Source organism: Zalophus californianus, chromosome 1 (genome assembly GCF_009762305.2).
Source record: "Zalophus californianus isolate mZalCal1 chromosome 1, mZalCal1.pri.v2, whole genome shotgun sequence".
Classification (NCBI taxonomy): domain Eukaryota; kingdom Metazoa; phylum Chordata; class Mammalia; order Carnivora; family Otariidae; genus Zalophus; species Zalophus californianus.
In genome coordinates, this window is record NC_045595.1 from 62,414,833 (window position 1) to 62,441,730 (window position 26,898).

Below are 26,898 nucleotides of genomic sequence, written 5' to 3' on the forward strand. Positions count from 1 at the left end.
TCCTTGCTACCTTCTCCAGCCTTCTCTGTGGACCACAGCGATACATTCAGAAGCCTTGTTAGCTAACACACGAGTTTTCAAACACTTTCCCATTGGTTCTTCACCTGCTCATTGCCTGTCATGCCTGCAGCCCGCAGGATAACATCTAAGATTTAAAAGTAAAAATTCAAGAGGGTGGAAAAACACACCCCAAACAAAAATCCACTTTAAAGGTTTGGGGGGAAATCTTTGATCCCCCATTCTTCATTTAATTGATGGGATCTGCACCACCACTGCAGTGCCCATTTTTAAAAAGTGTCAAAAGGCAGTCAGCACCCCAGAAGGGCTTGCAGGAGCTTCTGTGGCCCGGAGAGTTATTCTGGTGGTGCATATTCCTTACATCAGGTCTGCCTTGGACAAATTAAAAAAAAATTTTTTAAGGTTTAGTCATTCTAACATCTGGGAATATGCCCATGTTAGTTTCTCCAATTCTGCATTAACCTTTCCCACAAAACAAAAACAAAAACAAAAAACAAGTCATGTGTTCTACACTTAAAAATATTATTTTGCTGACCGGGCATGACAGCTAATGGACAGTATTAAACAAGATTCATTAAAAAAAAAAAATACTACCCTCCCACCCACCCAATTATAACTAACATGCTAGTTAAAAACAACATCCCTTACCCACCACCCACCCTCTCACCTGCATTGAGTTTAGGGGAAAAGAATGGGGGGAAAAAAGGAAAGAAACCATACCACCCCAAAAACAAGAACACCCCAGAAACGTGAAAAATCTTCCTCTGAAGAAAAACTACACAGACTGCTAGAAACATAAAGAACTATTCCAGAGCTGGTTATTTAAAGAAAGTAAACACTTTGCTACACACGTTAACATTCAGTCAGTGTGCTCTGAGATTAGAGCCTTAAGAAAAATACTACCTGAGCTTGTAAGTTAATACAATCATTAAAAGGAGGTCTAAGACCGTGTGGATACACAAAACTTTTAGAACCATTACTGGTTAAATGATGGATGGAAAACATCCCACCAGGCTGGCTTGTTAACCCGTAAGATCAGTTTTAAAAATAGACATCACTGAGGTACTGCTTCACCATGACATTTTTCACCCAATCCGCAATCATTACAGTGGTCTCAGGACCCTCTCTTCCAACCAGAACAAAAAATATCTAGGGGAGCAAGAGAGGTGGAGAGGCAATACAGTATACCATGGTAATGTGCTTCAGCTTCATCAAGTATTTAATTAAAAACAACAACAACAACAACAAAGGAAAGAACAACCCGTCAACATGTTACCTTTGGTAGAAAAAAAATTAAACACAACACAAAAGAGCACTGCACCTCACCAGTCCCTGCTCAGTGAAGCAGTGCTTGTTGCAATGTCATGGTGACTAACATCCTGCTGGGTCCAGAAAAGATACAATTACAATCCCAAAGTCTAAAGGATTCTTATTCCCTTCAAATACTTGATGTTTCCAACAACTAGACCCTTAGAATTGCTCCTAAAAGGGTAGATTTGCAGACATTCAAAATATAGATAAAATATTTTTCTCTTGAAGAGAAAAAGAGACCTAAAGGTCTTTATTTGCAGGTAAGTCCTCAAATAGGTCAGATGAACCAGTAGTTTCATTAATACTGAACAAGGTAGTGGTGTGCATTAATTCCTAGTTGCGGGGGGTGGGGGGCAGACTGGTTAAGTAATACTTGGGATTTAGGATGACATTTGCCTGAGTACAGGAATATTTGGTTTCCAAGTCAATCAAATGTTTCCCCTGGGAGAAGTCAGTTCTGGATTTATAAAAACATTTTCTTCTAGAGCTAGCTTCCCACTCCCACCCACTCTCCTGTGGATTAATACTATGCTTTTCAGAGACCCATGAGACGCTAACATGAGGTAGATGACTTTCACCAAAAGTGAGGTAGAAACTAAACGAAAGCAAACGGTGTGGTGTGGAACTGCGGTGCGTGTCCTGAGCCCCTGGCCTGCAGGAAGCCAGAGTGGGAGAGAGCCCCAGGAGGGCCTGGCTCTAGGATATCATCACAGGCGAGTAAGTTCAAGACTTTGACTTTTATACAGCCCCAGACTGTTGGAAAATCAGTGAGTGATATTTTGAATAAATACCCTACATACTTTTTTGGCACCACTGGATTTTTGTTTTTAAACAGAAAAACAAGCCTATAACTTTGGCATATCCCTATCTACCAGAACACAGCAATTGTAGAATCTTCCAAAGAGGAAGACAACACATACATCAACAGTACTCTGCTGCTTCAAGCCTAAAAAGACTTCCCTCCTCAAATTATTAAGCTTTGGCTTAACTAGAATAAAACAGACTGAGCCAATCTCAAGCCATTCTCTTATAGCTCCATCACAAAGTGCCTGACATCTGGCAACTTTTTTGGCCCCAACACACAATTTAGATTCTGTTTATGGTACCCCCTGTAGGTGTTTCCCCAAATAAGTTAGACTTAAAAGGGCATCCATCCATCAAAGATTAGTACACTTGGGTCCTGCCTGGGCCACTGGGCTCCAGCCAACTCATGTGCCACCTACCAGCCACCGTAGAGCAGAGGTTTCTGAGACAGCATTGCTTCTTGGGACCAAATTTACAGAGAAATGATTTTTTCTTTTTTAAAAGATTAACACTTTGGAAATGTTAACTCTGTCAACCAAAAGTGGTTTGCACCTACGGGTTATTTAGATCTCCTTGAGCCATCTCAATACCCAAACTTACATATCCAAATCCAATTGGCATCTCCAAACACAAACTGACCTTCTACCCCGCGCCACCCTGCCACCTGACCAGATTGGACACACGTAGGGATTATTGTCTGAATACCACATTTACTTAACAGAAACAATTTATACTCCTCCCTCGCAGTACCCACAACCTTATCTTTTCACCGTGTTCAAGACCCTCCTCGTCCACCCAATTCTTACCTACCCTAGCACCACCTAAGAGGCAGGAGATACCCAGTTAAAATCCCCAATTTTGAACAGCCTCACTCACACCGGAGTTCCAAATGTTGGCTTTCCTCCTCTTTCTTTGATTTGGAGCCTTCTACATCGTACAATAAACACACTCCAAAGTGCTTCGCACCAATCCCTGTGGGTCAGGAGTCAATCACGGGCAGCCACAGATGGCCAGTGTTTTAAAAACAAAAGCTTCCCAAGTGTGACCATGTTTCTCAAATGGCAGTGGTGCACAGTTCTGGGTGCAGAAAGGTGGGGAGATGTACCACCACAGAGGGCAGAGGCCGCATCACGCACCTACACGCTCATTTCAGGGGAGGACCTACTAGCTTTGAGCCTGCAAACCGGTCAGTCTATTAATTAAGACCTGATCATTTCAGTCAAGTGTGGAAACCCTGGCCTTACAACCAAATCCACAGAGAAATGCTAACTACAGTTTTACGTTACCACTATTCAGCAAGAAAATCTCTCACTCAGGTCCCACAATTCCCCCACATACAGGGACATTGGGAAGGACCGATCAGTGTGAAGATGGGAGAATCAAAGGTAGTGACTACCTGAAGTAACTCATCCCAGGTTTCTGAGAACACTTCTAAGAATTTTCAAGATCCATTTCTTCAATAAAATTTTGTAAGCATTTAAAACCAGTTGTCTTTGGTGTTTAAAGGGTGGTTTGTTGGGTGGTTGGGGGGTGAGGAGGGGAGGAAGACCAGCACCAAGTTATTTCCAAAATAAAAAATAAAAATGTTTAATTACACAAACTCTTTACCAAAGAACTTAGAACCCAGGGGCAAATAAAAGGCAACCGAACAGGAACTGGGGAAGGATTCAAAATTAAAGGCTTCAATAAAAGAAAAGGCGGGTTTACAAAACAAGATTTCCTGACGCCTCCTTGCCCTGAAACAGAGCAGCTGGGAGGCAGCCGTCTGGTGCGACTTTCCAATTTCTGGATCCTTTACTGCATGCGGTTCTCCTTTATGAAGTGAGTTTTTTCCCATTTTGGTCATTCAGAAACCCTGGAACTAAAGCAATGGGGAGGACACAGGGTGCCTTGAAGTGGTAAATGTCCAAAAGAGCTGAACGAGGAAACCAATTTGACTGACTTGCTACACCACCATCAACTCCTTTTCTTTTGGGATGACAAAAACAAATTGCTCCATGTGTCACTTCATTCGGTTCATTTAAAACTACATCTCTACTGCAAGGGGAGTTTCTCTGAAATACAGGAACAGAAACTGACGTTAGTCCTTCTGTTTGAACAAGAGGTTTCCCTGGAAGCAAGCCCCCGCCGTCTGAGAGCACCTTGGGCTCCTGAGGTGTGCTACTCCGGAATGTGGTTCTTCCTCAGTACTTTGGAGAATGTAGGGACCCAAATAGGTTCTCACAAGCAGGATATTAGCTATGCCTACTTTCCATGTGAAAGATAGATAATGTCCAGAAGCACAAGGCTCTGTACCCAAGTCCAGCTTACTACAAACCAACCCTGTAAAGTGACGGATGCCATCCCACAGTTCTGCAGCGGGAGCCTGGCTAAATTTTCATTCTTTGGTACCGAGACAGAGGTGTAACAAAAAATATTACAGCCTACATTTTGGGTTGGGGCAATTTGGTTTACAAATCTTTTACATTCAAAGGCCTTTGGGGAGAAAATTCATGTTAACCATGAGGTCCTACTGCATGTCTCAGGAGCAGACCACTCCGTAGAAGTGACCCGAGCAGAGGATGTAGGGATGGGCTGTTCCTAGTCATTTGACTGTCAAACATTCTATTTCCCTGAACTTCCAAAGCAGGTAAAAATTGTGCTTTTAAAGGAAAAGTTCAGAAAAAAACACCTAGCATTATTAACAGAACAACATTCAAGCAGAGGTCAGGGACTGACCTCTGCCCTCCCGCAGAGTTTGGGGGTAGCCTGTTGCTTTCTTATGCTCTCTATGGACCACCTCGGCACACGCCCGCCCGCCCGCCTGCCCACACTCAAGTCCACAGGCCGGGCAGGTCTGACACCCTCTGAGAATGAGGCTGATTTTCTCCTTCCATCCACTGAACTTTATAACCAATAACAAACTAAAAATACTTAACTTTTGAGAATACTTTTAATTGAAAATCCTAAGCTACATCTATTTTTTAGAAACCAAAGTGTGAAAAGAAAAGTTTCTTTGGGTGGTGGTGTATGATCTTCAGCTTTACTATTTTGGTATAAGATGGCTCAGACACACACACACACTACACATACACACCCCATCCCTTAAAAGAAGAAAGATACATACCCTAAAACATGAATAGAATAGTCTGCTTTTCTTGGCTAGCAAGCCACAGCCACATCCACATCTTCTAAGAATAAGAAAAGATGCTGAACAGGATGATAAACACACTGAGGTATTAGAGGAGAACACAGAAAAGTTCTCTGTTGCAGCATTGGGGAAAAAAAAAAAGATTTCCTAAAAAGATCAAGATCACAACACAATCTAATCCCATAAACACAGTATTCTCCAGAACACAAATACTCTATAATTCAGCATTTTAAATCTTATTTTTCCACATTTTATAGTTTTTCTTTTTTTTTTTTTTTTACTTAGTAGTTCTTTCATGTTTCCTTGGCTCAATCTACAGAATACACCCCACCACCCATCCAGTCCCCCCCCCAGCCACAGAGACGCCAGGCTTGTGCATATCACGCCCCACAAAGGGTCAGAGGGGAACGTGAACTCCACTGAGTGAGGGTGGGGAGGAGGGCAGAGGGCCTGCTGGAGAAGGAAATGTAAAGATTTATGAGGTAGATAGAAATTATCACGTCACAGGCTCAATCCCTGCAGAAAAGATAAGTACATTCATCTGTAAAAAAATAAAGATGAGGTAGGACTTAAGCAATGTTGTACTCTTCTTGTTCTCTTTAAACAAAAGAAAAAAAAGAAATTTCCCTGAGACTGTTTCTTCTTTGAAATTCAAAAGGAAGAGAGAGAGAGAGAGAGACGCACGCACAGCCCAAACACGGAAGCCTAGAGAACGGGATTAGAAGATGAGGATCCGATTGTTGCCAAAGTCCACCACCACGATCATCCCGTCGGGGGTGACAGCAATGCCAGAGGGGCGGTCCATCTGCCCAAAGCCACTGCCTTGGGCACCAAACTTGCACAGGAAGCTGCCGTTGGACTCGAACATCTGCACCCGGTGGTTCCTGGAATCGGCCACAATGATGCGCCCCTCCTGGTCCACGGCCACACCCTGTGGGCGCAGGAACTGCCCATTGCCAGTGCCCTCGGAGCCCAGGAAGCGCGCAGACTGGCAGTCGGGGTGGATGACCAGGAGCCGATGGTTGTTGAAGTCGGTGACCACCAAGTGGCCCTCATGGTTGAAGGCCACACCCCGGGGGGAGTCAAAGTGCTTCCAGAGAGCCCCCTCGAAGCCGTACTTATTCAGAAAGATGCCGTCGGGCCCAAACAGCTGGATCCGGTGGTTGCGGGTGTCAGAGACCAGGATCTTGCCCTCAGAGTTCACCGCCACGTCCCAAGGGTAGTTGAACTGCCCGTTTTTGGTTCCCTTCTCACCAAACTTGAGCAGGAACTGGCCCTCGAACGTGAAGACCTGGATGCGATGATTGTCCTTGTCGGCCACCACGATCCTGCGGGAGGCATCGCAGGCCACACCGGCTGGCCGGTCAAACTGTCCGGGTCGGGAGCCCAGGGTGCCGAATTTGTGGTGGAAGGCGCCACACGGCTTGAACACCTGGATGCGGTTGTTGCTGCGGTCGGCCACAACGATGTAGCCCTCCTTGTCCACACTCACGCCCCAGGGGCGGCAGAGCTTGCCATCGCTGTCGCCCTCGCTGCCGAAGCTCAGGCCCGGGAGCCCGATGCCCACGTAGCTGCGGCCCGACTTGACCACCACCTTGAAGGGGCTGTTCTCAATGTGCTGGTTGCACATGGTGACCGACACCAGGTGCTCACCCTCCAGCTGCGGCCGGTAGCTCACCACGTAAGTCCCATTCTGCTGGTCGCTCACCTCGGCACCAAACAGATTGCCATCGGGGCCCAGGACCACAGCTGACATCAGGTCGCCCCCTGAGAGGCGAGGCTCCCCATCGTGGTCGTAGCCAATAACGGTGAAGGAGGCCACCTTACCCTGGAGGGCCCGCTTGAGGCCATCACCCGTGGCCTTGGTGAGCGGTGCAAAGGCCCCGCTGCTGACGAAGCCGAAGGACTTGATGGCGAGGTACAGGGCCTGGTCGGGGGGTGTGAACATGACGCGGTCGTCTTCCTGGGGCTGCAGGAAGCTGCGCACGGTCTTCAGCTCCTGCACCTGGGCCAGCATGCGGTCCCGGGCCAGCAGGACGTCCAGCGCCCGGCCCTCCTCCAGGACCTGCTGGACAGCACTGATGGTGCTCTCAAGCTTGTTGAGGCTCTGCCGCAGCTTCTCCACCTGCAGGTACAGGGACTTGGCTTTCACCTGGCGGATCTTCTCTACCTGGAGAGGTGAGAGCAGGGAGAGGACGGAGGCTTTGAAGCAAGCAAAAAAAAAGTAACTGACGATGGACGAGACTGCCCTTGCTCAGAGGGAACAAACACAGAAGCGTTCGGGGGTAAAGAGGCATCCTGTCTCCAATACACCAATCACATACAGAGTAGGGAGAAAATGGGGCAAAATGTAAATAATCAGTACATCTGGGCGAAGACAGAGGGAGTTCTTTTACTATTCCTGTCACTTAGAAATAAAATATAAAAGCTAAGCACAGCCATATAACAAATGTTTTCTGAGCATCTGCTTTGTGCCAGGCCCTGGAGGTGCGCAGTGACAGGTCGAGAATGTGGCCCTCACCAGCAGCACTTCCCAGGGGCCTAGAGCACAAGGCCGGTCTTACACTCCTGAAGGGCTGAATTTTCAGCAGAGCTATAGAGTCTGCAATCTCTTCAGTGATTCCTCCTCCACTCTACCATCCCTGCCTTGCCCCACTCTCCACTCCGAAAGAGAGAGAGAGAGAGAGAGAGAGAGAGAGAGAGAGAGAGAGAGAGAGAGAGAGAGGAGAGAGAAGGAAGACAGTGCGTGGAAAGAGTGAAGGGATTTGTTGAGAACCTGATTCAAGATTACAACCTGTACCCCCTGGCCTGCCACACATCCCATAGTCCTCTTCGTGGTTTATTGTCTTCACAGGGAGCCTGAAAGGCCACACCCCCGCCAAATTTGGAAACAGTAAGTCCTTGGAAACCACTGGCCTCTAGTATTTCCAGAGGAGCCCTCTCAATCTAAACTGTTGTAATACAGAAACCTGAATTCTGACCTGCGTAATTCTGCCTCTGAGGTTCTGAAACCCACGATTTGGGAATGTGGGTTTGTACGTGACCAATGAAACAGAGCCACTTACCCATTCTTGTGCATTAAATTAGTCAAAGACCACCAATTCGAAGTGATTTCCCCTGTGAAGGGGAGAAATGAGTCATCTAGCTGATTCATGCCATCGTGTAGAGAGAACCAGGACTGCTGAGGGCTCTACCCATCAGAACGCTACAGAAAGTCTATTTCAGAATAAAGCTCCACTGTTGGGGAGGCCTGGATTTCAGTCAGATTTTCCCTCGGGAAGGGGGGTGATGATGTGATTTTTGACCCAGTCATACTTTTCCATCTGTCCACTCTGGAAGCAAGACACGTATGTGTAGAGGGGCCCATGTGGGGACAGATCAAAGAGAAGCTTTGTCCTTTGGTTTTTGCACTGGGCCAAACCTCTGGGCTTTGGTCTGGATTCCTCAACTAGGTGGCTGCAGCTAATCCCACGAGGTCACCAAGTCCCCTGGAAATCTGTAAGCCACAAGCATGAAGAAGTGCATCTAGATACCCAAAACTGGGTCACCCGGCACTCAAATATCTTCAGTAATGGGGAGTGCCAGAAAAAAGATGTGTAACAAGGACGTGGCCGGGCAGAAGACAGGCAGGAAAGCTTTGCTGGGAGGGGCAGAAGAGTCAGTAATTAGTAAAAGAGAGTGGGAGTCCCACAGGATTTAAATAAAAAGTAAAGACAAATGGGACCGAGCGTGTGTCCAGAATGCTGAGCATGCGTATTTTGGAGGTTATCTCAGAATGAGTTTTTAGAAATGTAGAAACAAAGTATATTACACAGAGAGACTGACTCTTCTTCCAAATTTGCTTCTCCAAGACTAAAAACTTGCTTCCCATGCCTCCCGAAAGAGAACTGCCTTTAGGGAGAGGACAGGAGTTGGCCTCACAGGAGGGAGGGTACCTAAGGTGAGATCTGCAGAAACTCCTTTCCACAAAGGCCTTTTCATCAGCAAATCCAGAAGAGCAAGTTTGTGGCAGAGTTCACCAGGGAGCTCTCAGGTTGCACAAAGTGGGCCCCTTTCAGTTATAATTAACATTCGTGGGTGGCATGAGCCTGGCAGACCACGGGGCCGGTGAGTGTCTGGAAACCATGTCAGGCCTGCAAAGGTGCCTGCATAAAATACATGCTGAATTAAATCTTAAAGAATTTTTCTAGCCAAGGACCGTTCTCTTCTCGTCAAAAGGTAACTGAGCCATATTCCTCGAGAGGTCAGCAAAGGCAGAAAGCAGTTAGTTACGTGCTAAATAAATGGAAAATGCAAAGCAAAACCCAACACAGCCTTCCAGAACATTTTAGGGCATAGTGATTGGTGAGGATCACTTTCAGAAATGGAGACCTCATCTCTACTTTTGCATAGTTTAGATGATTAAAAGGAGCAGGCACACACCTAAGTGCACCCTTTTTAATGAGCTATGTGTATGGTCTTATTCTCACGCATTAAGAAAATGTCATTTTGGAGCTGAACTGACTTGAGGTACTGGCCCATTCACAGGCATTTTCTCCCCTCTTCCTGGGGCAGGGAGTAAAGACCAGAGAAGAAAATGTTGGGATGAGGACTTGAGTGGGGAAAGTCATCTTTTCAGTTGATTTCTCTAAACAGCACACCAGCCTGCTCAGCACTCTTTCCTGCTGCAACAGAAGAAAGGGCATTCGCTCGCTGCCCTCCCTAGTGGTTTTCCACAAGGGGGCAGGAAGTGCAACCAGGCAGGACACCAAAAAATAAGGATACTTCCCAGCAGCCTGCTTTCATAACAACAGTCTCGACTGCGCCCCCTTCTGTCTCCCTGAGTGTGCGCAACATAAAATGTGAGGCTCCTTCCAGTCCTGGGTGCCTGACTCCTCCTGAGAAGACTTCTTGTGGCTTTAGTGCTCAGATGGCACCCAGTGTCACAGGGAGCCCTGCATCTTCCTGCCAACACACTTCATGGAAAACCTCCAACTGTTCTCCACTCCGAGCCGGGATCTGGGATCTGACCTGAGAATCCTCGTGGTTTTGCTGCAGTTCACTGGAAAACTGCTGGCCGGCCAAGAGGCCCGGGGTGGGGGTGGGCAGCACTCCTTACCTTCCACAGCAGCTCACACTCCCGCTCCTCCAGGGCCTTCTTGTGCCTTGCCGTCACGGCTTTGACCTCCGACTGTACCACCTTTGCCTTCATCTCTACCTGCTCTGCCACCGTCTGGGCCTGCTCGATGCTCAGCTGGAAAAGCAAGAGCAAGGTCATGGCGTTAGAAGGACCTCCACTCCTCAAGCAAAACATTTAAGTCTGCTTGTCGCAAACCCGAAGAGCTACCACCTTGGGCCCCCGAGACCACTTGATCCACTTCCCTGGAAAGAAAGCAGGCACGCAAGGGGAGCACGGCACCTGTCTGACATAGCCGAAGGGGCCGTGCCAAGTGCTGGGTTCCTTCCTATGGGAAACGGCACTTACACGTAGGTCAACGTCAGCATTCTTAAGAGCTACTCCGACACAATGAAACTAGTGTAGTTGGGTCCAAGCCGAAAAGCGGGAACGAGGACGGGACTGGCACATGAACCAGCTCCCCACAGACTTTCTGGCCTTCCTGGCCACGTGGGAAAACCTGGCAGGCCAGCACAGCACTCAGGTCAAGGTGTGTCATCGCTGCAGGCCAGCAGGTAGCCATCATGTTCCTGTCATGTCATCAGCAGCACAGTTCATTCCAACCCCAAGGGACACTGGGGATACTGATCTGCCACAGAAACCACGCACACCGTGCCCTGTGGTCAGTCCGCTTGCCAGACCATTCCTGCACCACCACACACCCTACTCTGTACCACCAGCCCTCGGTAAATCAGCCAGTTTAATCAGGCGTATTATTGTTCATAAAAAATTAATCAAGACAGAAGGCCCAGTGTTTTCATCAATATTACATGATGTATCTTGAAAAGCCACAAGGATTTCTTTGAGATACTGAAGTATTAAATCAGGGATTCCAAACTGCCGATGGTGCAACAGGTCTAAGGGTGTTATTATGTCCCACATCAGGAGGGGCCTAGAGAAGCGCACAGGGTTTGGAGCCTGGTCTGAGCTTAGGAATCGCTCACAGGTGACCAACCGTGAGTGTGCCCTGGAGTGAGGGTTTCCAGCATGTGGACCACAACTACAGCTGAGGCCATCTTGGGAAAAGCAGGCTGGATAGTCATTCTAGGCGTCGGCCAACCCAGCTTCAAACCCTAGTTCCATGTCCTACTATTTGCAAGGCCCCAGACAAGTGCCTGGCCTTCTGCAACCTCGGCCAATAGGAGGAAAAGACAGGATAATACATGGAAGGAGCTCAGCACAGCAGCTCATAGAGTAAAACATCACCAACAGTGCTCAGCTGAGAAACACGTGCAGTAAGACCACAGGCATCCTTTCCCTTCATCCCACCTAGCTCCTGTCATGCAGGTACAGTCATGTACCTAGGCCCACGCACACTTCCTGACCCATTTTGCTTTTTAAATTGTGGTAAAATAGGTAGAACATAAAATGTACCATTATTGACATTTAGCACATTCCATATTGTCTAAGCATCACAACCACCTAGCTCCAAACGCTACCATCGTCAAAAGGAAGCTTCCATACCCATTAGGCAGTCTTTCTCCATCTCCCCACCAACTCCCCCATGGCAACCATAATCTGCTTGGTCTCTACACTTCTGTCTATTCTGGATAGTGCACAGAAATGGAATGAAACAATACATGAGCAGACTTATTTGTACGAGTATGATTTTCAACAGTTGTGACTCATTTGTCACTTACAACTGGGGACCCCCCCCCTTAATCCTCTCAGTCTACAAGACACGCCAATGGCACGAAAGTCACACACACATTGCAGCTGCCCCCAAATCACCCATGGCTGCCGTGGCTAACTGCTCTTGGCATTCTTTGCCCCAATCCCTGTGAGGCCTAAAGATCAGAGGTGGCACTTGGGCTGATCGAGAATGCTCATGGACTATCCATGGCCTGGAATGCTTTCTCTTCCAAATTCACCCTAAATTTCAAAAACCCGAATCAGATGCCACTATCTTCCTGAAACTGGCAGTGAAGGACACCTTCCCATGTTTCTGTTCCACCTTTACTACCCTGTCCCAAGTGTCATTACATAGCACACTACGTGGGGGTTAGGTACATAGCCCATGATACTTCGCCACTGGGTTGTAGCAGGAACAATCTCTATATTTACACTTGCTAACGTCTACGGCCATAACCATATTCATCAAAGCAGTAGGTAACTATAGTGGGTTAAATATTGTCTCCCCCACATTCAGGCTGATTAGTTAAGAGGAGGTCATACTGGACTAGAGAAGAGTGCTAAATCCAGTGACTGAAAATCACTTAAGGCCATGTGAAGACAGGCATGCAGAAAGAAGACCACATGAAGGCAGAGGCAGAAATTAGGAGTGATGTAAGTGTAACAAACCGAGGAAAACCAAGGATTGCTGGCAACTACCAGAAGCTTGGAAAAAGAAGGGCAAGATTCTTCCCTATAGCCTTCAGGAGCACAGCCTGGCTGACACCTTTATTTTTGGGCTTCCAGCCCCCAGAACTATGTGAGAATAAATTCCTATTATTTAAGTCACCAGTTTATAGTCATTTGTTATAGCAGCCCTAGGAAAGAGCAGCCACCAAACTGAAGCAGATGGAACTATCGAAATTACCAAAAGATAAAAAAATTAGACTGACCCATCAGTAAAAGCATATAAGCAGGTCTCATGATGGACTTGGCAGATTCCAAACATCTCAGGTGGTCAGGGTTGATTTAGAAGATGGGAAATCTCGCTAGATACTTAAACAGAGATAATTGAACGTAGAAAATGGGGTTGAACAGTTAGTGGAGAACTGCCAGGGCAAAGGGCACACAGAGGATGACAGACAGACCATGCCTGCAGTCGGCAGCGACCACCCTTGGGCCAGGAGAACAAAGAGAGGAGAGTAGGGGTTATAGGTAGGGACTGTGCCCACCTCATTCTGGAAGCGGCCGAAGCTGGGAACTGGAGCTAACCCTCTGCTGCTGGGTGACAAACTGCTGCTGCTAAGAACAGAAAGTCAAACAGAAGAAGGAAGTCCCCTTTGCCAACGTCCGGATTTGTGGTTGGAAGTGCTGTGACCCAGCACCACACAGCAAGCGTGTGAAAGGGTTGGTCACGATGGAGAGAACTTAGTAACCCAAACATCCCATCTTCAGATGTGTCGGCATTAATGAGCACCAGCTCATTAATGAGTCAATACGCGACCAAGGCAACACAGCCTTTGTCCGTTTATTTCTTAGCTTCCTCAATGGAAAGCAGAGGTGGCAAAATGCTTTCTATTTATACCAATGCCATATTACTTACCCAACTGATTCTCCATAGAAAACAGAAGAAATGGAAGTAACAGGCCTACATTCCTACAGGGCAAGAACTGGCAGGAGAGCACAGTGACCACCCCCACCCACTCTGTGTAGCAAGTGGGTTTACACAGCAAATGTCTGTCTACTCACTTCTCCCCCTACTGTCTCCTAGCAGGCCTGCTCCCTCGATGTTTCCTGCCAGGTCTCTAGCAGGCCCTTAGGACTGGAATTCCCATTCTAGGACAAGAACTGTTTCTTCCATTTTTCAATCAGGTAGAAGGGGTACAAAGCTCTTACTGTAATTTGAGGGATCCCCAAGTGTGCAAGGATAGGATCATTCTTAGGGTTGAGAGTCATAAAAGCCCTATGTGTAGAGACAAAAAATAGAGCTTTCTTTTCCGAATCATACACAGTCCCGTCAAGCACTGCATTCCAAGATGCGCAGACCAGGACCTGCCAAACTAGTTCCCATTATCTAAACAGGGCATTTGAAGGAAACGAGAGGCAGGTGGGGTGGGGAAACGACAGTAGGTAAAAGGGATGAATAAATTTCGAAAACAGAAACATTCAATTTGCAGTAAGGACGGATAATAAAAAATTATCCAATAAGCATGGGGCTTGAGGGGAAGAAAGTTATCTTTTAGATGTTAACAGATCCAATCAAACATCTGAAAACTGAAGGTCTCAATCTGGGCAGGCCAATCAGTGCATGCCAGCTGAGTGCTGAGTACTGGCCACTCAGTACAGGGGAGGTGGAGGCCACCTGGGTTTCATAGGAAAGAGCACAAAAGAGATTAATGATGTCTGCAGGGGGGGGACGGGGCAGCCAGATGACTGCTACTGAAAGTGCTCTGATGGGCGTGCCTAGGTGGTTCAGTCACGTAAGCTTCTGACTTCAGCTCAGGGTCCCGGATGGAGCCCAGCATCCGGCAAACCACTCAGTGGTAAGTCTGCTTGTCCCTCTCCCTCTGCTGCTCCCCCTGCTTGTATGCATGCGTGCATGTGCTCTCTCTCGTCAAATGAACTGGGAAAAAAAAAATCTTTAAAAAAAGGAAAAGAAGTGTCCTGATAGGCAGAAGATGACAGAATGCAAATGTCACCCATAAACTCACAGACCACAAAACCAGATATGGGAACTACTGTAGTTCACTCTAAAGTGTAATTTTATCACATTTAATACCTTTGAAACTATGATTCATCTTAAAATTGTCAATGGGCTTCTTCCTTTGTTAGGTGTATATAAAATAAATGTGCATATTACAATCAATGGTGTCTTAAGTGTGACTGAAATAATCAAGGCTCTCTTTATGTGGAGAGCAACCATATCCTTAATCTTGATTATGGGTATCTCCCCCATCCCAGGGGATCAGTGCACCTTATGAAAGGCTCTAATTACAAAAGTGGCCAAAATGTTATACTTCCAGGAAGACTGGTCACCCTTAAAACACTGATGAGATACACTACAAACATCTCTCAGGCTTCCTTTGTTGTCGGTAGCTCTAGACCCTCATCATAGTAAATTCTTTTTACAGGACTAAATAGAATTAATTGGGAGAATTTACTTCTGGGTGTTTTTTCTAGACTAAGACTCTCAAGCTAAATATAGACAAGTAGTCTCTCAGAGTTATAACTTAGAAACTGTGGTTCACAGTCAACTGTACATCTGACACTTGTAATTTAATAATGGATAAACATCCCTGGCTGAAGAAAGGGAATGGAGCTCCTATAAGTTTTTTCTAAACAAAAGCTGGTAAAAGTCCCAAGTTGTACTGAGTTCAGATATATTGTAAAAGGTCACTGATACTCATTAAAGGTGGTGTAAAATTGGTAAGAACTCAAAACTGCCTGCAGATTTGGTGTGGCTAGTGGCCTTTACTTTTGGGACGTGTTCATGCTTATTCATTTGGCCCAGCGGACGCTTCACTACCATCCAGGCATGGTGCCCAAGGAGGAACGAAGGACGCCAAGCCAATCAAGGGCCCTACCCTGAAATTTTACAAATGGAGGTTCCAAACTCTCCCTCCACCCCAAAAGGGAAGAGGAGAGGAGAAAGGAAACTCACTCTTTCCCTGAGAATGGCTTGCTGGAACAGTGCAGGACTGAAGAGATGCCCATGCATGCCAACCATGTTCAACAGCAAGAATGAGGTCACCACGGAGAGAGGCAGAGCTAAGTGACAGAGTGCTGGCATCAAGGTCTGAGACCCTGGGCACCTGAAGCCTGATCCATCCATATTCTCCTACCCAGTCACCTGAGACTATTCATCTCCTTTCATTCAACTGCAACAAAGGATCCTAATTAAGACAGCATGGGAAAAATAATTATTGGGTCATGATGTATTAAAATTCTTCCAACCATTTTTCATCACATTTGTGTATATTATTTGCAAATGCATGAAAAGGGAGTAGGCGGGAGCACAGCTGCCTCCCAAATGAGAGGTGACCATCAGTTTTGGGTTCAAACTGCAATTCCTCTACTCATTGTTAGTGTGACTTCTGGAGGGTTACTTAATCTCTTTCAAGCAAAGTTTTCTCTCTACAAAATGGAAAGAATGACACCCAAACCTCAAGCATTATTTACAGAAAGTGCCGTTTTCAGTGCCCTTGGTAAAGAGGGACCGCTAATTCTTACTGACGAATATAGAAGGCCTATGGTTAATGAGATCTGGGATCTTGGGCACAACAACTAAATTTTGTTCTTCCATTTCCATATTTGTAACAGTAATTTGTAATTTATTTATTTTTTTTTTTTAAAAGATTTTATTTATTTATTTGAGAGAGAGAGAATGAGAGACAGAGAGCACGAGAGGGGAGAGGGAAGAGGGTCAGAGGGAGAAGCAGACTCCCTGCTGAGCAGGGAGCCTGATGTGGGACTCCAGGATCATGACCTGAGCCGAAGGCAGTCGCTTAACCAACTGAGCCACCCAGGGCCCATGTAACAGTAATTTGTAATTTAAAAAAACAAAAAACAACATTTTTTGATCTACTTTCTGGGCTAGTTTATATAAACTTATATAAAATAGTAGGCATTCTCAGCATTCCTTGTGGTCAACTTTCCAGCATGGCAAGGAGTTCCTGCAGGTTACATGGTCTAGTAAAGGGATCGAACAAAAACAGAAGTTAGGGAACCAAAGTAGTCCAGAAAGTCTAGATGAACTTACATTTTAATTTACAAAATTTTAAATTTTGCTTAGCCATCCAGCCCATTCCTAATTTTTGTGCTAAATGGTACAATATCTATCACTTTTGTTTAACATGTAAAGTGCTAATGTTTCCTTTTTTAACCACGCAGGCAACTTAAGTTGACTAAAGGACTAGTTACCCTTATCATGACTACTGACTTTCTACTAATATCAGATGAAAAGTAACAAAAAGGTCTACCTTATTTAAGGCTATAGTGCACTTGGATAAAAACTACCCTGCAAATGACTAAAATTAACAATACAGGAAACAACAGATGTTAGGGAGGATGCAGAGAAACGGGAACCCTCTTACACTGTTGGTGGGAACGCAAACTGGTGCAGCCGGTTCTGGAAAACAGTATGGAGGTTCCTCAAACAGTTGAAAATAGAGCTACCTTATGACCTGGCAATTGTACTAGCAGGTATTTACCTAAAGGACAAAAAAACACTGATTCGAAGGGATACATGCACCCTGAGGTATATAGCAGCATTATGAACAATAGCCAAACTATGAAAAGAGCCCAAACGTCCATCGACTGATGAATGGATAAAGAAGATGTCTCTCTCTCTCTCTCTCTCTCTCTCTCTCTCTCACACACACACACACACACACACACACACACACACACACACAGGAATGTTACTCAGCCATCAAAAAGAATGAAATCTTGCCACTTGCAACGATGTGGCTGGAGCTAAAGTGTATTATGCCAAGTGAAATAGGCCAGTCAGAGAAAGACAAATACTGTAGGACCTCACTCATACGTGGAATTGAAGAAACAAAACAGATGACTGTAGTGGGGACAAAAAAAGAGGTAAACCAAGAAACAGACTCTAAACTATAGAGAACAAACAGGGTTACTGGAAGGGAGGTGGCTGAGATGGGCCAGATGGGTGATGGGGATTAAGGAAGACACTCGTGATAAGCACTGGGTGTTGTAAGTGATGAATCACTAAATTCTAAACCGGAAACTAATATTATCCTGTATGTTAACTAAATGAAATTTATTTTTTATTTATTCAGTTGAGAGAGACAGAGAGAGCGAGTGAAAGTACAAGCAGAGGGGAGGGGCAGAGGGAGAGGGAGAAGCAGACTTCACGCTGAGCAGGGAGCCCAGTGAAGGACTCCATCCCAGGACCCTGAGATCATGGCCTGAGCTAAAGGCAGACACTTAACTGACTGAGCCACCCAGGCACCCCAACTAACTAGAATTTAAATAAAAAATTGGAAGGAAAAATAAATAAACCAAACTCGCCTGCAACTGATATGTAAGACTGGATTTTGGCCAGTGGATAGAAGAAGTGTTGTGCGAACCTTCTGGGAAATCTTACAAAAGGCCAGAGAATGTCAGTTCCCTTCCAATGGTCCAGAATATAGATATGTCACCTTGAGTTCCAGCAGCCGTTTCTGGGCATGGGGATGAACATCAACACCTCCGTACAGTGGGGTGAAGCTGAAGGTGTCTCCAATGACTATCAGTATCTCCAGACTAAGTTCTTTAAACAGGAGAGATTAAAACGTTGCATATTTAAGCCACCATATTTAGGAGCAGAGTGGAAGCCTGTTACTTATGGCTAAATTCGTCTCCTACCTGATGAAAACAGAAGAAAATTCTAAACTGTGACAGAAAGCAGATGAATGATTGCTTGGGGACATGGAAACAGAATGAAGGATGTTAGAAAGTGATGGACATGTTCCTAACCTTGACTATGGTGATGTTTTCATGGGTGAAATTCGTGTTGAACGTATGTTGGTATGCTTTAAATATATGCAGTTCATTATCTATCAATTTTCCTCAAGAAAGCTGAAAAAATTTTGCCTCAGTCCCACCATATCAGTAAAACACCACTATTTATATTTTGGCCTATTTCTACTTCCTCCCATAATCTTTTTATGCATTGTTTACTTATTTTAAGTAATTTTTCTTGAAGCAACTTCAGGATCTGCTAATTTTAGTTAACACCATTTTGTAATGTGATCACGAACATTTTATAAATATTAAGGGCCTAAAAACCCCCAACTCCTATTGCTGACCATTCATACTGGTGCAATCCATACCTTCAGGATAAAGGACATGTCCTTGGAGGTAAGTTTCTTCCACATTTAAAGCTCTGGATATTGTTCAAAACATGTTCTCCCACCCACAAAGATTGAGTGTGGTGTATATACTTTGTTCCTTATCCAAAATAGTACTTTGGTGTCATTTTAATTGGTTTACTACTCAGGCTGAATATACTTCTGTATATTTGCATTAAGTGGCTGGATTGTCCCTTTGGAAGGTATCTGCATCTTTTTCATTCCTTCACCTGTTTGTGCCTGCCTTCTAAAAAGTTGTACTTACCTATTATGATCTTCTTGGAGTAACTATTTCTCTTCTAGTTGTTTTCCTTTTTTTTTTTTTTTCTTTAAAGTAGCTCCACACTGGGCTCGAACCCACAACGCTGAGATCTAGAGTCAGGTGCTTAACCAACTGAGCCATCCAGGTGCCCCAGTTGCTCTCCTTTTAATATACACAAGTTCTTGGGGCTCCTGGCTGGCTGTAGTCAGAAGAGCATGAGATTCTTGATCTCGGGTTCCTGAGTTTGAGCCCAGTGTTGGGTGTAGAGGTTGCTTAAAAATTTGAAAAACGTGCACAAGTTTCTTGTGTCACTTCTAATCTTAGAATGCTTTCCTGCCTTTAGGTATTTAACATACATTTACCTTCAGTTTGGGTTTCTCTTTTTTTTTTTTAATACTGGTCCCCTTCCTTTTCATGTAATAATCCTTTAACCTAGTTAGGTTTTTATTCTGGTATTTGCTATCAGAATTTAAACCTATTAAATCTATGCCTTTAACACCTATTATTTAGTTTGATTCTTAAGTTACCAGCAAAAAATAAAGCCTATTTCTGTTTCTTGGATCTGCCAATTTGCCAGTACAAACAAGCCATATTTAAAAGCTCCCGAATGACTCGTTTATTTAGTAATACTATTAAGAATAAATGAACACTCCTCCAGCAACCCAAGATGCCGAAAGGGAAGAAGGCGAAGGGGAAGAAGGTGGCCCGACCCCTGCTGTCGTGAAGAAGAAGGAGGCCAAGAAGGTGGTCAATCCCCTGTTCAAGAAGAGGCCCAAGAATTCTGGCATCGGACAGGACATCCAGCCCAAAAGGGACCTCACCCGCTTTGTCAAATGGCCCCGCTACATCTGGCTGCCAACGGCAAAGGGCTATTCTCTATAAACGTCTAAAAGTGCCTCCTGCAATTAACCAGTTCACCCAGGCCTTGGACCGCCAGACAGCTACTCAACTGCTTAAGCTGGCCCACAAGTACAGACCAGAGACAAAGCAGGAGAAGAAGCAGATTGTTGGCCTGGGCTGAGAAGAAAGCTGCAGGCAAAGGGGATGTCCCCACTAAGAGGCCACCTGTCCTTCGAGCTGGGGTTAACACTGTCACCACCCTGGTGGAAAACAAGAAGGCTCAGCTGGTAGTGATTGCTCATGATGTGGATCCCATTGAGCTGGTGGTTTTCCTGCCTGCCCTGTGCCGTAAGATGCGGGTTCCCTACTGCATTATCAAGGGGAAGGCCAGGCTGGGCCGTCTGGTCCACAGGAAGACCTGCACCACTGTCGCCTTCACACAGGTCAACTCGGAAGACAAAGGAGCCCTGGCAAAGCTGGTGGGAGGCCATCAGACCAACTACAATGACAGATACGACGAGATCCGCCGCCACTGGGGAGGCAACGTCTTGGGCCCAAAGTCTGTGGCTCGCATCGCCAAGCTGGAAAAGGCAAAGGCTAAAGAACTGGCCACCAAACTGGGCTGAGTGGATGCTGTTGAATTTTCTGTACATAAAAGTAATAAAACGTTGTGTTTCAGGCAGTGTCAAAAAAAAAAAAAAAAAAGAATAAATGAACAAGTTGAAGACAGTTTCTTAGACCAATGACGTACAAATCAAACTTGCGATTTAAATGTTCCTTGTAAAAGAAATCAAAATCTCTTCCTACCCCATCATCAGAATCATTCCGATTTTGGTTTAAATGGACTGATTTTTTAAAAGGGGGGGGGGGGCGCGGCACCAATTATATGTATATTTTAAAATAACTTACTGCTCCCCCAAATTTTATGGTAATTGACTTGTTCCCCCTTCCTTCTTCAGTATTCATATTAAGAACAGAAATCATGGGGCGCCTGGGTGCCTCAGTCATTAAGCGTCTGTCTTTGGCTCAGGCCATGATCCCAGGGTCCTGGGATTGAGGCCTGCACCAGGCTCCCTGCTCCGCGGGAAGCCTGCTTCTCTCTCTCCCACTCCCCCTGCTTGTGTTCCCTCTCTCGCTGTGTCTCTGTCTCTCTCTGTCAAATAAATAGATAAATAAAATCTTTTAAAAAGTCTTCATACCATCTGCTGCATTCTTTAATATAAAAGCTATTAAATGGCAGCATCAAAATTATGTGGTTGGGCTGTTTACTTCATTAACATTTTGACCAACTGCAAGAAGAAATCAAGTGTCTCGGGACACCTGGGTGGCTCAGGTCACAACCCCAGGGTCCTAGGATCAAGTCCCACATCAGGCTCCTTGCTCAGTGGGGAGCCTTCTTCTCCCTCTACCTGCTGCTCCCCCGCTTGTGCACGCTCTCTCCCCTCTATGACAAATAAGTAAATAAAATCTTAAAAAAAGAAAGAAAAGAAAAGAAATCAAGTGCCCAAAGCACCATGCACCCCTCCCCCAGAGCAATGTCCTTTGCTGGCATTTCAAGGTTACTTATTTACCCTGTGGGGAACTTCTCAAAATCTCAGTATCTGTCATCCTTTCCATTGCTTGGTGACCAATAAAGGAAAAAACACTTGTAGACTCACACACAAGTCTTATTATCTTTTTATATCAATAAACAAAAGCATGCCCTGTGCTAGACAGTAGCTTCTTTTTCCAATGTCTTCCAGGAGTATTTTTTAAACAGCTTTGAGATGCGTCCCTGAGACAGGAATTCTACCTGAAGCTTTCAGAACTGTGTTCTCCCTTAATAAAGCAGAGGTTCAGTTAAATATTCACTGAACACATGCAAATTCCTCCCCATTCTCACTTAATCAGTCTCAGTTACCCATTACTGACTGATCTTACCCATTTGCAAAATACTTACAATGAAAAGTGGGTCATACCTACTTCTGACCTTGGGGACAGAGCTTATTTCTAGTGCTCACATGGGAACAAACTGGCTCTTCAGGCAATGATTTTTGAGCAAAACTAACTTGTTCTCAATCTTTACCTCAACTTCCCTTTGCCCAAAGGCATGCGCTGGCATCAGTGAGTTCTGAGGGAAAAAAGAGCAATGTTTTTTCCACCAACACCCAGGGGACTTCCTTCTTAACACGTAGGGACCTCTCTACTTTCATTAGAGGGCCCCCAGATAGTCTTAGGAATGGTCAATGTATTGAGAACCTATTAAGAACATTCAGACAGAAATGGGTAGCCAATCCTACCCCAATCTTCAGACCACTAGCAGAGTGTAGGTTCTAAAGAATTATAACCAAGAGCCACAAAAGGGTACCCTTCCCCTGCCCCACACACTTAGTTACACAAGGATTTTCAAGAAGTCAATTCACAATTGATGCAGTTGATGTTCAGTAGGTGTACCTGGATGTGGCCATATAGATTAACAAACTGAGCCTTCCACCTCAGCCCAAATATCCATCTGCCACTTGGCTCCTCCACCCAAAATGCCCATCAGGCACCACAGTACCAACTCACATTTGAATTTCATCCTGGGGTTCTTTCTTCTTCTATTTTTTTCTTTTTTTAAGATTTTATTTATTTGATAGAGAGGGAGAAAGAACACAAAGGGAGAGGGAGAAGCTGACGCCCCGCTGAGCAGGGAGCCCGATGAGGGGCTCAATCCCAGGACCCCGAGATCATGACCTGAACTGAAGGTGGATGCTCAACCGACTGAGCCACCCAGGTGCCCCCCGAGGTTCTTTTCACTATTCACACAGCAGACGCTCAGTGAATGCGGACTAGATTTGTTGTAGGAAGTTTAGCACTGCAGACAAAACCTTCTGCACATCAACTTCTCTCTCCTCTCCATATAAAGTTCAAATTTCCACCTCCTTGACATTTCATCATTTTAACCACAGATCTCTCCTTAAGCTTCTGGCAAATTATGACAACTCATCTTTGTCTCCAGAGTGGTGGATCCCAGGAAGCGGAGAGCACCAGCATTTCTCTCAAACACGTTTCGAGGACCCCTGAGTGTTCTCAATCTCCAAGGAGAGAAAGGGGTTGGTAAGGTAATACCACATTCTGGGGGCAGGACCCAGACAGCAGGTCTTTAAGTTCCCCCAGGTGATGCTGACAGCAGCCAGAGTCCAGGAGACACCAGCACCGTAAGGCAAATGACCAGGTCCTAATGGTAGTGGGATAAAAAGGGAAGCCACAAACCACTTCATCCATAGGGACAACAAGATCACCAAAATAGAAGAGAAATAAAATAAACTATGCACTAGTGGGGATGCTGGCAAACAATAATTTACGAGTGACCAAGAGCCACTCCGAAGGCATATAAAAGAAAGCAGGCCACTCTGGCCTAAGAATATGCCAGAATTAGTCACTGCAGAAACACAGACTCTCAAACCTCTAATTGTATGAGTATCAGATAATCTGACTCTTCAGAAAGACTACTTCAATACCATGCATAGGAATATAATAGCTGCTGAGAAACTTACCTTCTGCCCCTTTTTTAGAGCACAATTCTTCACCATATCCAAAAAAAGGGGGGATTTTTTTTTTTTTTTAAGATTTATTTATTTATCTATCTGACAGAGGGAGAGCACAAGCAGGGGGAGTGGGAGAGGGAGAAGCAGACTCACCACTGAGCAGGCAGCCCGATGTAGGTAGGGCTCCATCCCAGGACTCCGGGACCATGACCTGAGCTTATCCGACTGAGCCACCCAGGCACCCCAGGATCTTATTTTTTAAACAATTCACTTATTCAAATACTCTAAGAATGTAAATAACGGTTTCCCATTCAATTTTTGCTCAACGATTAGCAACGTTTCCTGATTTTCAAGCTTTATCCTACCAGATAAGGAAAACATCTCATGATTTTTTCCTTTCTTGAAACCTTGTCACCTGGACCAGACAAGATTTTAAAATCATTTCAGGAATGCCATCACGTGGCTGTAAAAGAACTTTTCTATGCCTCAAAGTTACACGTGTCCCTTCCTAACCCCAAAGGGATGGGGACTCAACAGAAGCAAGGGTCTCAGTTACCAGGAGGTGACTTCATTACTTAGGGAAGAGTCTGCGATAAACTTCTGTTGCTCACTTATTTTTCACCGATAAATCAATCTGAACAACAGAGGTTATCTGTCTGGAAAGCATTAAGTACCCGGTCTTTCTGCAGTCCTGACTGAGGGATACTAATGCCCACTTGGTATCTGGGGAAGGGGCCGGGTAAGAAACAGGCAGATGATGTGGTGGGGGCCCAGCTAGACAAGCTGTGACTGGCTAGTCGACTTTGGCCACACCCCTCTCATCTTCCTGAACCCTCCACCTCCCCAAGGGATTACTGCTGCATGGATGTCACATGAGCTCATTTGGGTCATTGTTCCATGCTCCCACACACTGGAGCCTGCCCAGTAATCTACACATGCCATCTGAAAGGGAGCGGGAAAGATTTTCTGTGCAAGAAAGAACAAGGGAAACAGGTGAAGGATGGGTTAGGACTGACCTGGATTGCCTGGCGGCCCTGCTGCGCATCGGCCAGCAGCTGGATGGTAAGTGCCCGTGAGTCCTGCAGCGCCTCCTGGAGGTAGATGAAGCTGTGGCCCCCATGCCGGCCCATCGTACACTCACGACAGATGGGCACCGAACAGGTGTCACAGTACAGGTGCAGCACCTGCGGACCAGAGAGCGGACAGGCATGAAGGAGAGATTCGGGACCAGCGGGGAGGGGGCAGCCACGGGGTGCTCTGTGGATTCCAGACCCTCAGCCAACTCCTTCCCAATTAGCAAGCACACCCCTACAGAAAGAGGGCGCAGCACCGTCAATGTGAGCACAACCTGCCCTCCCTTCCTACGCCCTCGGCCCCAAATCAAGGAAAAAACAGCCAATGCCCTCTGTCCACTCCAGTTTCATTCAGAAGTATAACTGAGACACTGCAAAGGCAAAGATGAAATAAAACAATCCTCCTGGCATAAGAGATTTTCCCATGTACCTCAGATTAATTACCCACAAAAGTTCTAAGATTGTGTTTCCTTGGTCTGAGATTGGGGGCCCAAATGAAAGAATATACCAGAAAAATTTGTCTTGCCACCCCAGTCTCTGGGTCTGTGAAACATGGCTAGGAGCCAGAATTAATCACCCTCACACCACAGCTTGCAGCCACCCTCCCCAACAAGGAGATTAGTTCAAAGTGCAAAGCATGGTTCTCCCAGGCACTCAAGCAAGCTACAGGCTTAAGCTTCTGGAAGGAAGGCAAAAAGCTAGTGGTAAGGTCAGCCAGCTTCTTGTCTTTCTTCTTCCTGCCAAGTTGTTCCAAGGAGTTGACCCAGCGAGGCAGCCCGTGCTGACAGAACTGCTTTATGTGATGTTCTGTATTTCCCTGGGGCCCAGCATGCTGGGAGGGGAGAAGGGTTGGCACAACCTCCACCTGCTGATAAATGAGGAGCTCTCAAGAGCAAAAGCTCCTTGGCACAGAAACTGGGCCAGTCTAGCTGTATCCCTCCACAAAGCAGAGCACTTAGCACCACTCTGGGTGTTTGCTGGATTGCTTTCAAGAGCAGTGCTTAAATTTGCCGTTGGTATACCTGGGTGTGAGGAAAAGCCAGCCAACATGCAACAGGCAGGGAAGCCGTGTCCAAGGGGCTGCTTTCCCACACACAATACGCTTAATCCCCAGATGAAGACAAGAGGTCATGACGTCTCGGGGCCACACAGCAAGCAGGGGCAGAACAGGGAGGCCAACGTGAGCCTTCTGAAGAGCTGGTTCCGAGACATTCCTGACACCAGCTCTTCAGAGCACTAAGCACCTTACTAGGTATCATGGAGTCCAGGATGTGAGATTTGAGGCAAGGTGATTCTGTGTGTAACAGAACAGGAGCTCACCCTGGCCCAGAAGCAGGCAGAGTGTTACAGGACACGGAGATGGGGAGGGAGGGCTGCAATGCTCCCATTAGAAAGACCCACAGATAAAGGGCCCCGGCTGGGAGTGAGAATGCTGCTCCTCTTCTCTTCAGGTTAAAGATTTACTTATTTGAGTGCACGTTGCTATTGTGTGAGTGGGGGGAGGGGCAGAGGGAAAATCTCAAGCAGGCTCCCCACTGAGCACAGAGCCCTGACCTGGTAAGATCATGACCTGAGCAGACAATTGAGGGAGCCAACTAGGTGCCCCCCACTTCAGGTTTATTTTATTAACCAACCAACACATTGGCACAGAGCATGTCCACTAGGAACCGAGCTCAGTCAGGGAAACAGGCCTAATCTACTCAGGATTCAGAGAGTTAAAAGGGAGGTGAGTGATCCTGCATGGGTTAGGCTGCTTCTCTAGGAACTTTTGGATTCAGAAATAGGGAAAAGATTTAGGATATTATATTCCTATTTCTAGGAAATGGTCCTGATATGGCAGGTTTTATGGGCTCCATACTGTAAGAGGATAAGGTTTGTGACTGGACTAGAACGGCCTGTCCAGTATAGTACTTCCCCAGCAACCTCGGGAGACTGAAATCTGGTGACGGTAATTTGCCTTCACGACCAATTGTGGTTTTTTTTGGAGGAGGGGAACAGAGGGAGGAGAGAGAGGATCTCAAGCAGGCTCCACACTCAGCATGGAGCCTGACATGGGCCTCGATCCCATGACCTTGAGATATGACCTGGGCTGAAATCGAGTCAGACGCTTAACCGACTGAGCCATCCAGGTGCCCCAAGACCAATCACTGTTTAAAACAGGTTCACCATTTAGAGTTGATCTAATCTTTCTAATCTGATAAAGCTAAAATTCCCAAGCTAACCTTAAATACTAACCAAAAGATGCTGAACTGGATAACTTGGGAGGAATTCCTGGACAGTCTCTTTTTGCAATGTGCTGCTAAAGCAACCCCCGCTCCCGTTTCAGCA

General features: G+C 45.9%; 1 protein-coding gene and 1 pseudogene across 1 annotated transcript in view; one reads left to right on the top strand and one right to left on the bottom strand.

The window, feature by feature from the left end:
• Positions 1–688: 688 nt before the first annotated feature.
• TRIM71 (tripartite motif containing 71) overlaps positions 689–26,898 on the bottom strand; it is a 71,671-nt gene continuing 45,461 nt past the window's right edge. The window contains exons 2-4 of the mRNA XM_027585014.2: positions 24,514–24,681; positions 10,362–10,496; positions 689–7,433 (exon numbers count right to left, since the gene is read on the bottom strand). Of these exons, the coding sequence (XP_027440815.1) occupies positions 5,982–7,433; positions 10,362–10,496; positions 24,514–24,681 (1,755 nt within the window). The 3' untranslated portion in view covers positions 689–5,981. The remainder of the gene's footprint in view (positions 7,434–10,361; positions 10,497–24,513; positions 24,682–26,898) is intronic.
• Positions 19,810–20,677, top strand: LOC113917292 (annotated as a pseudogene).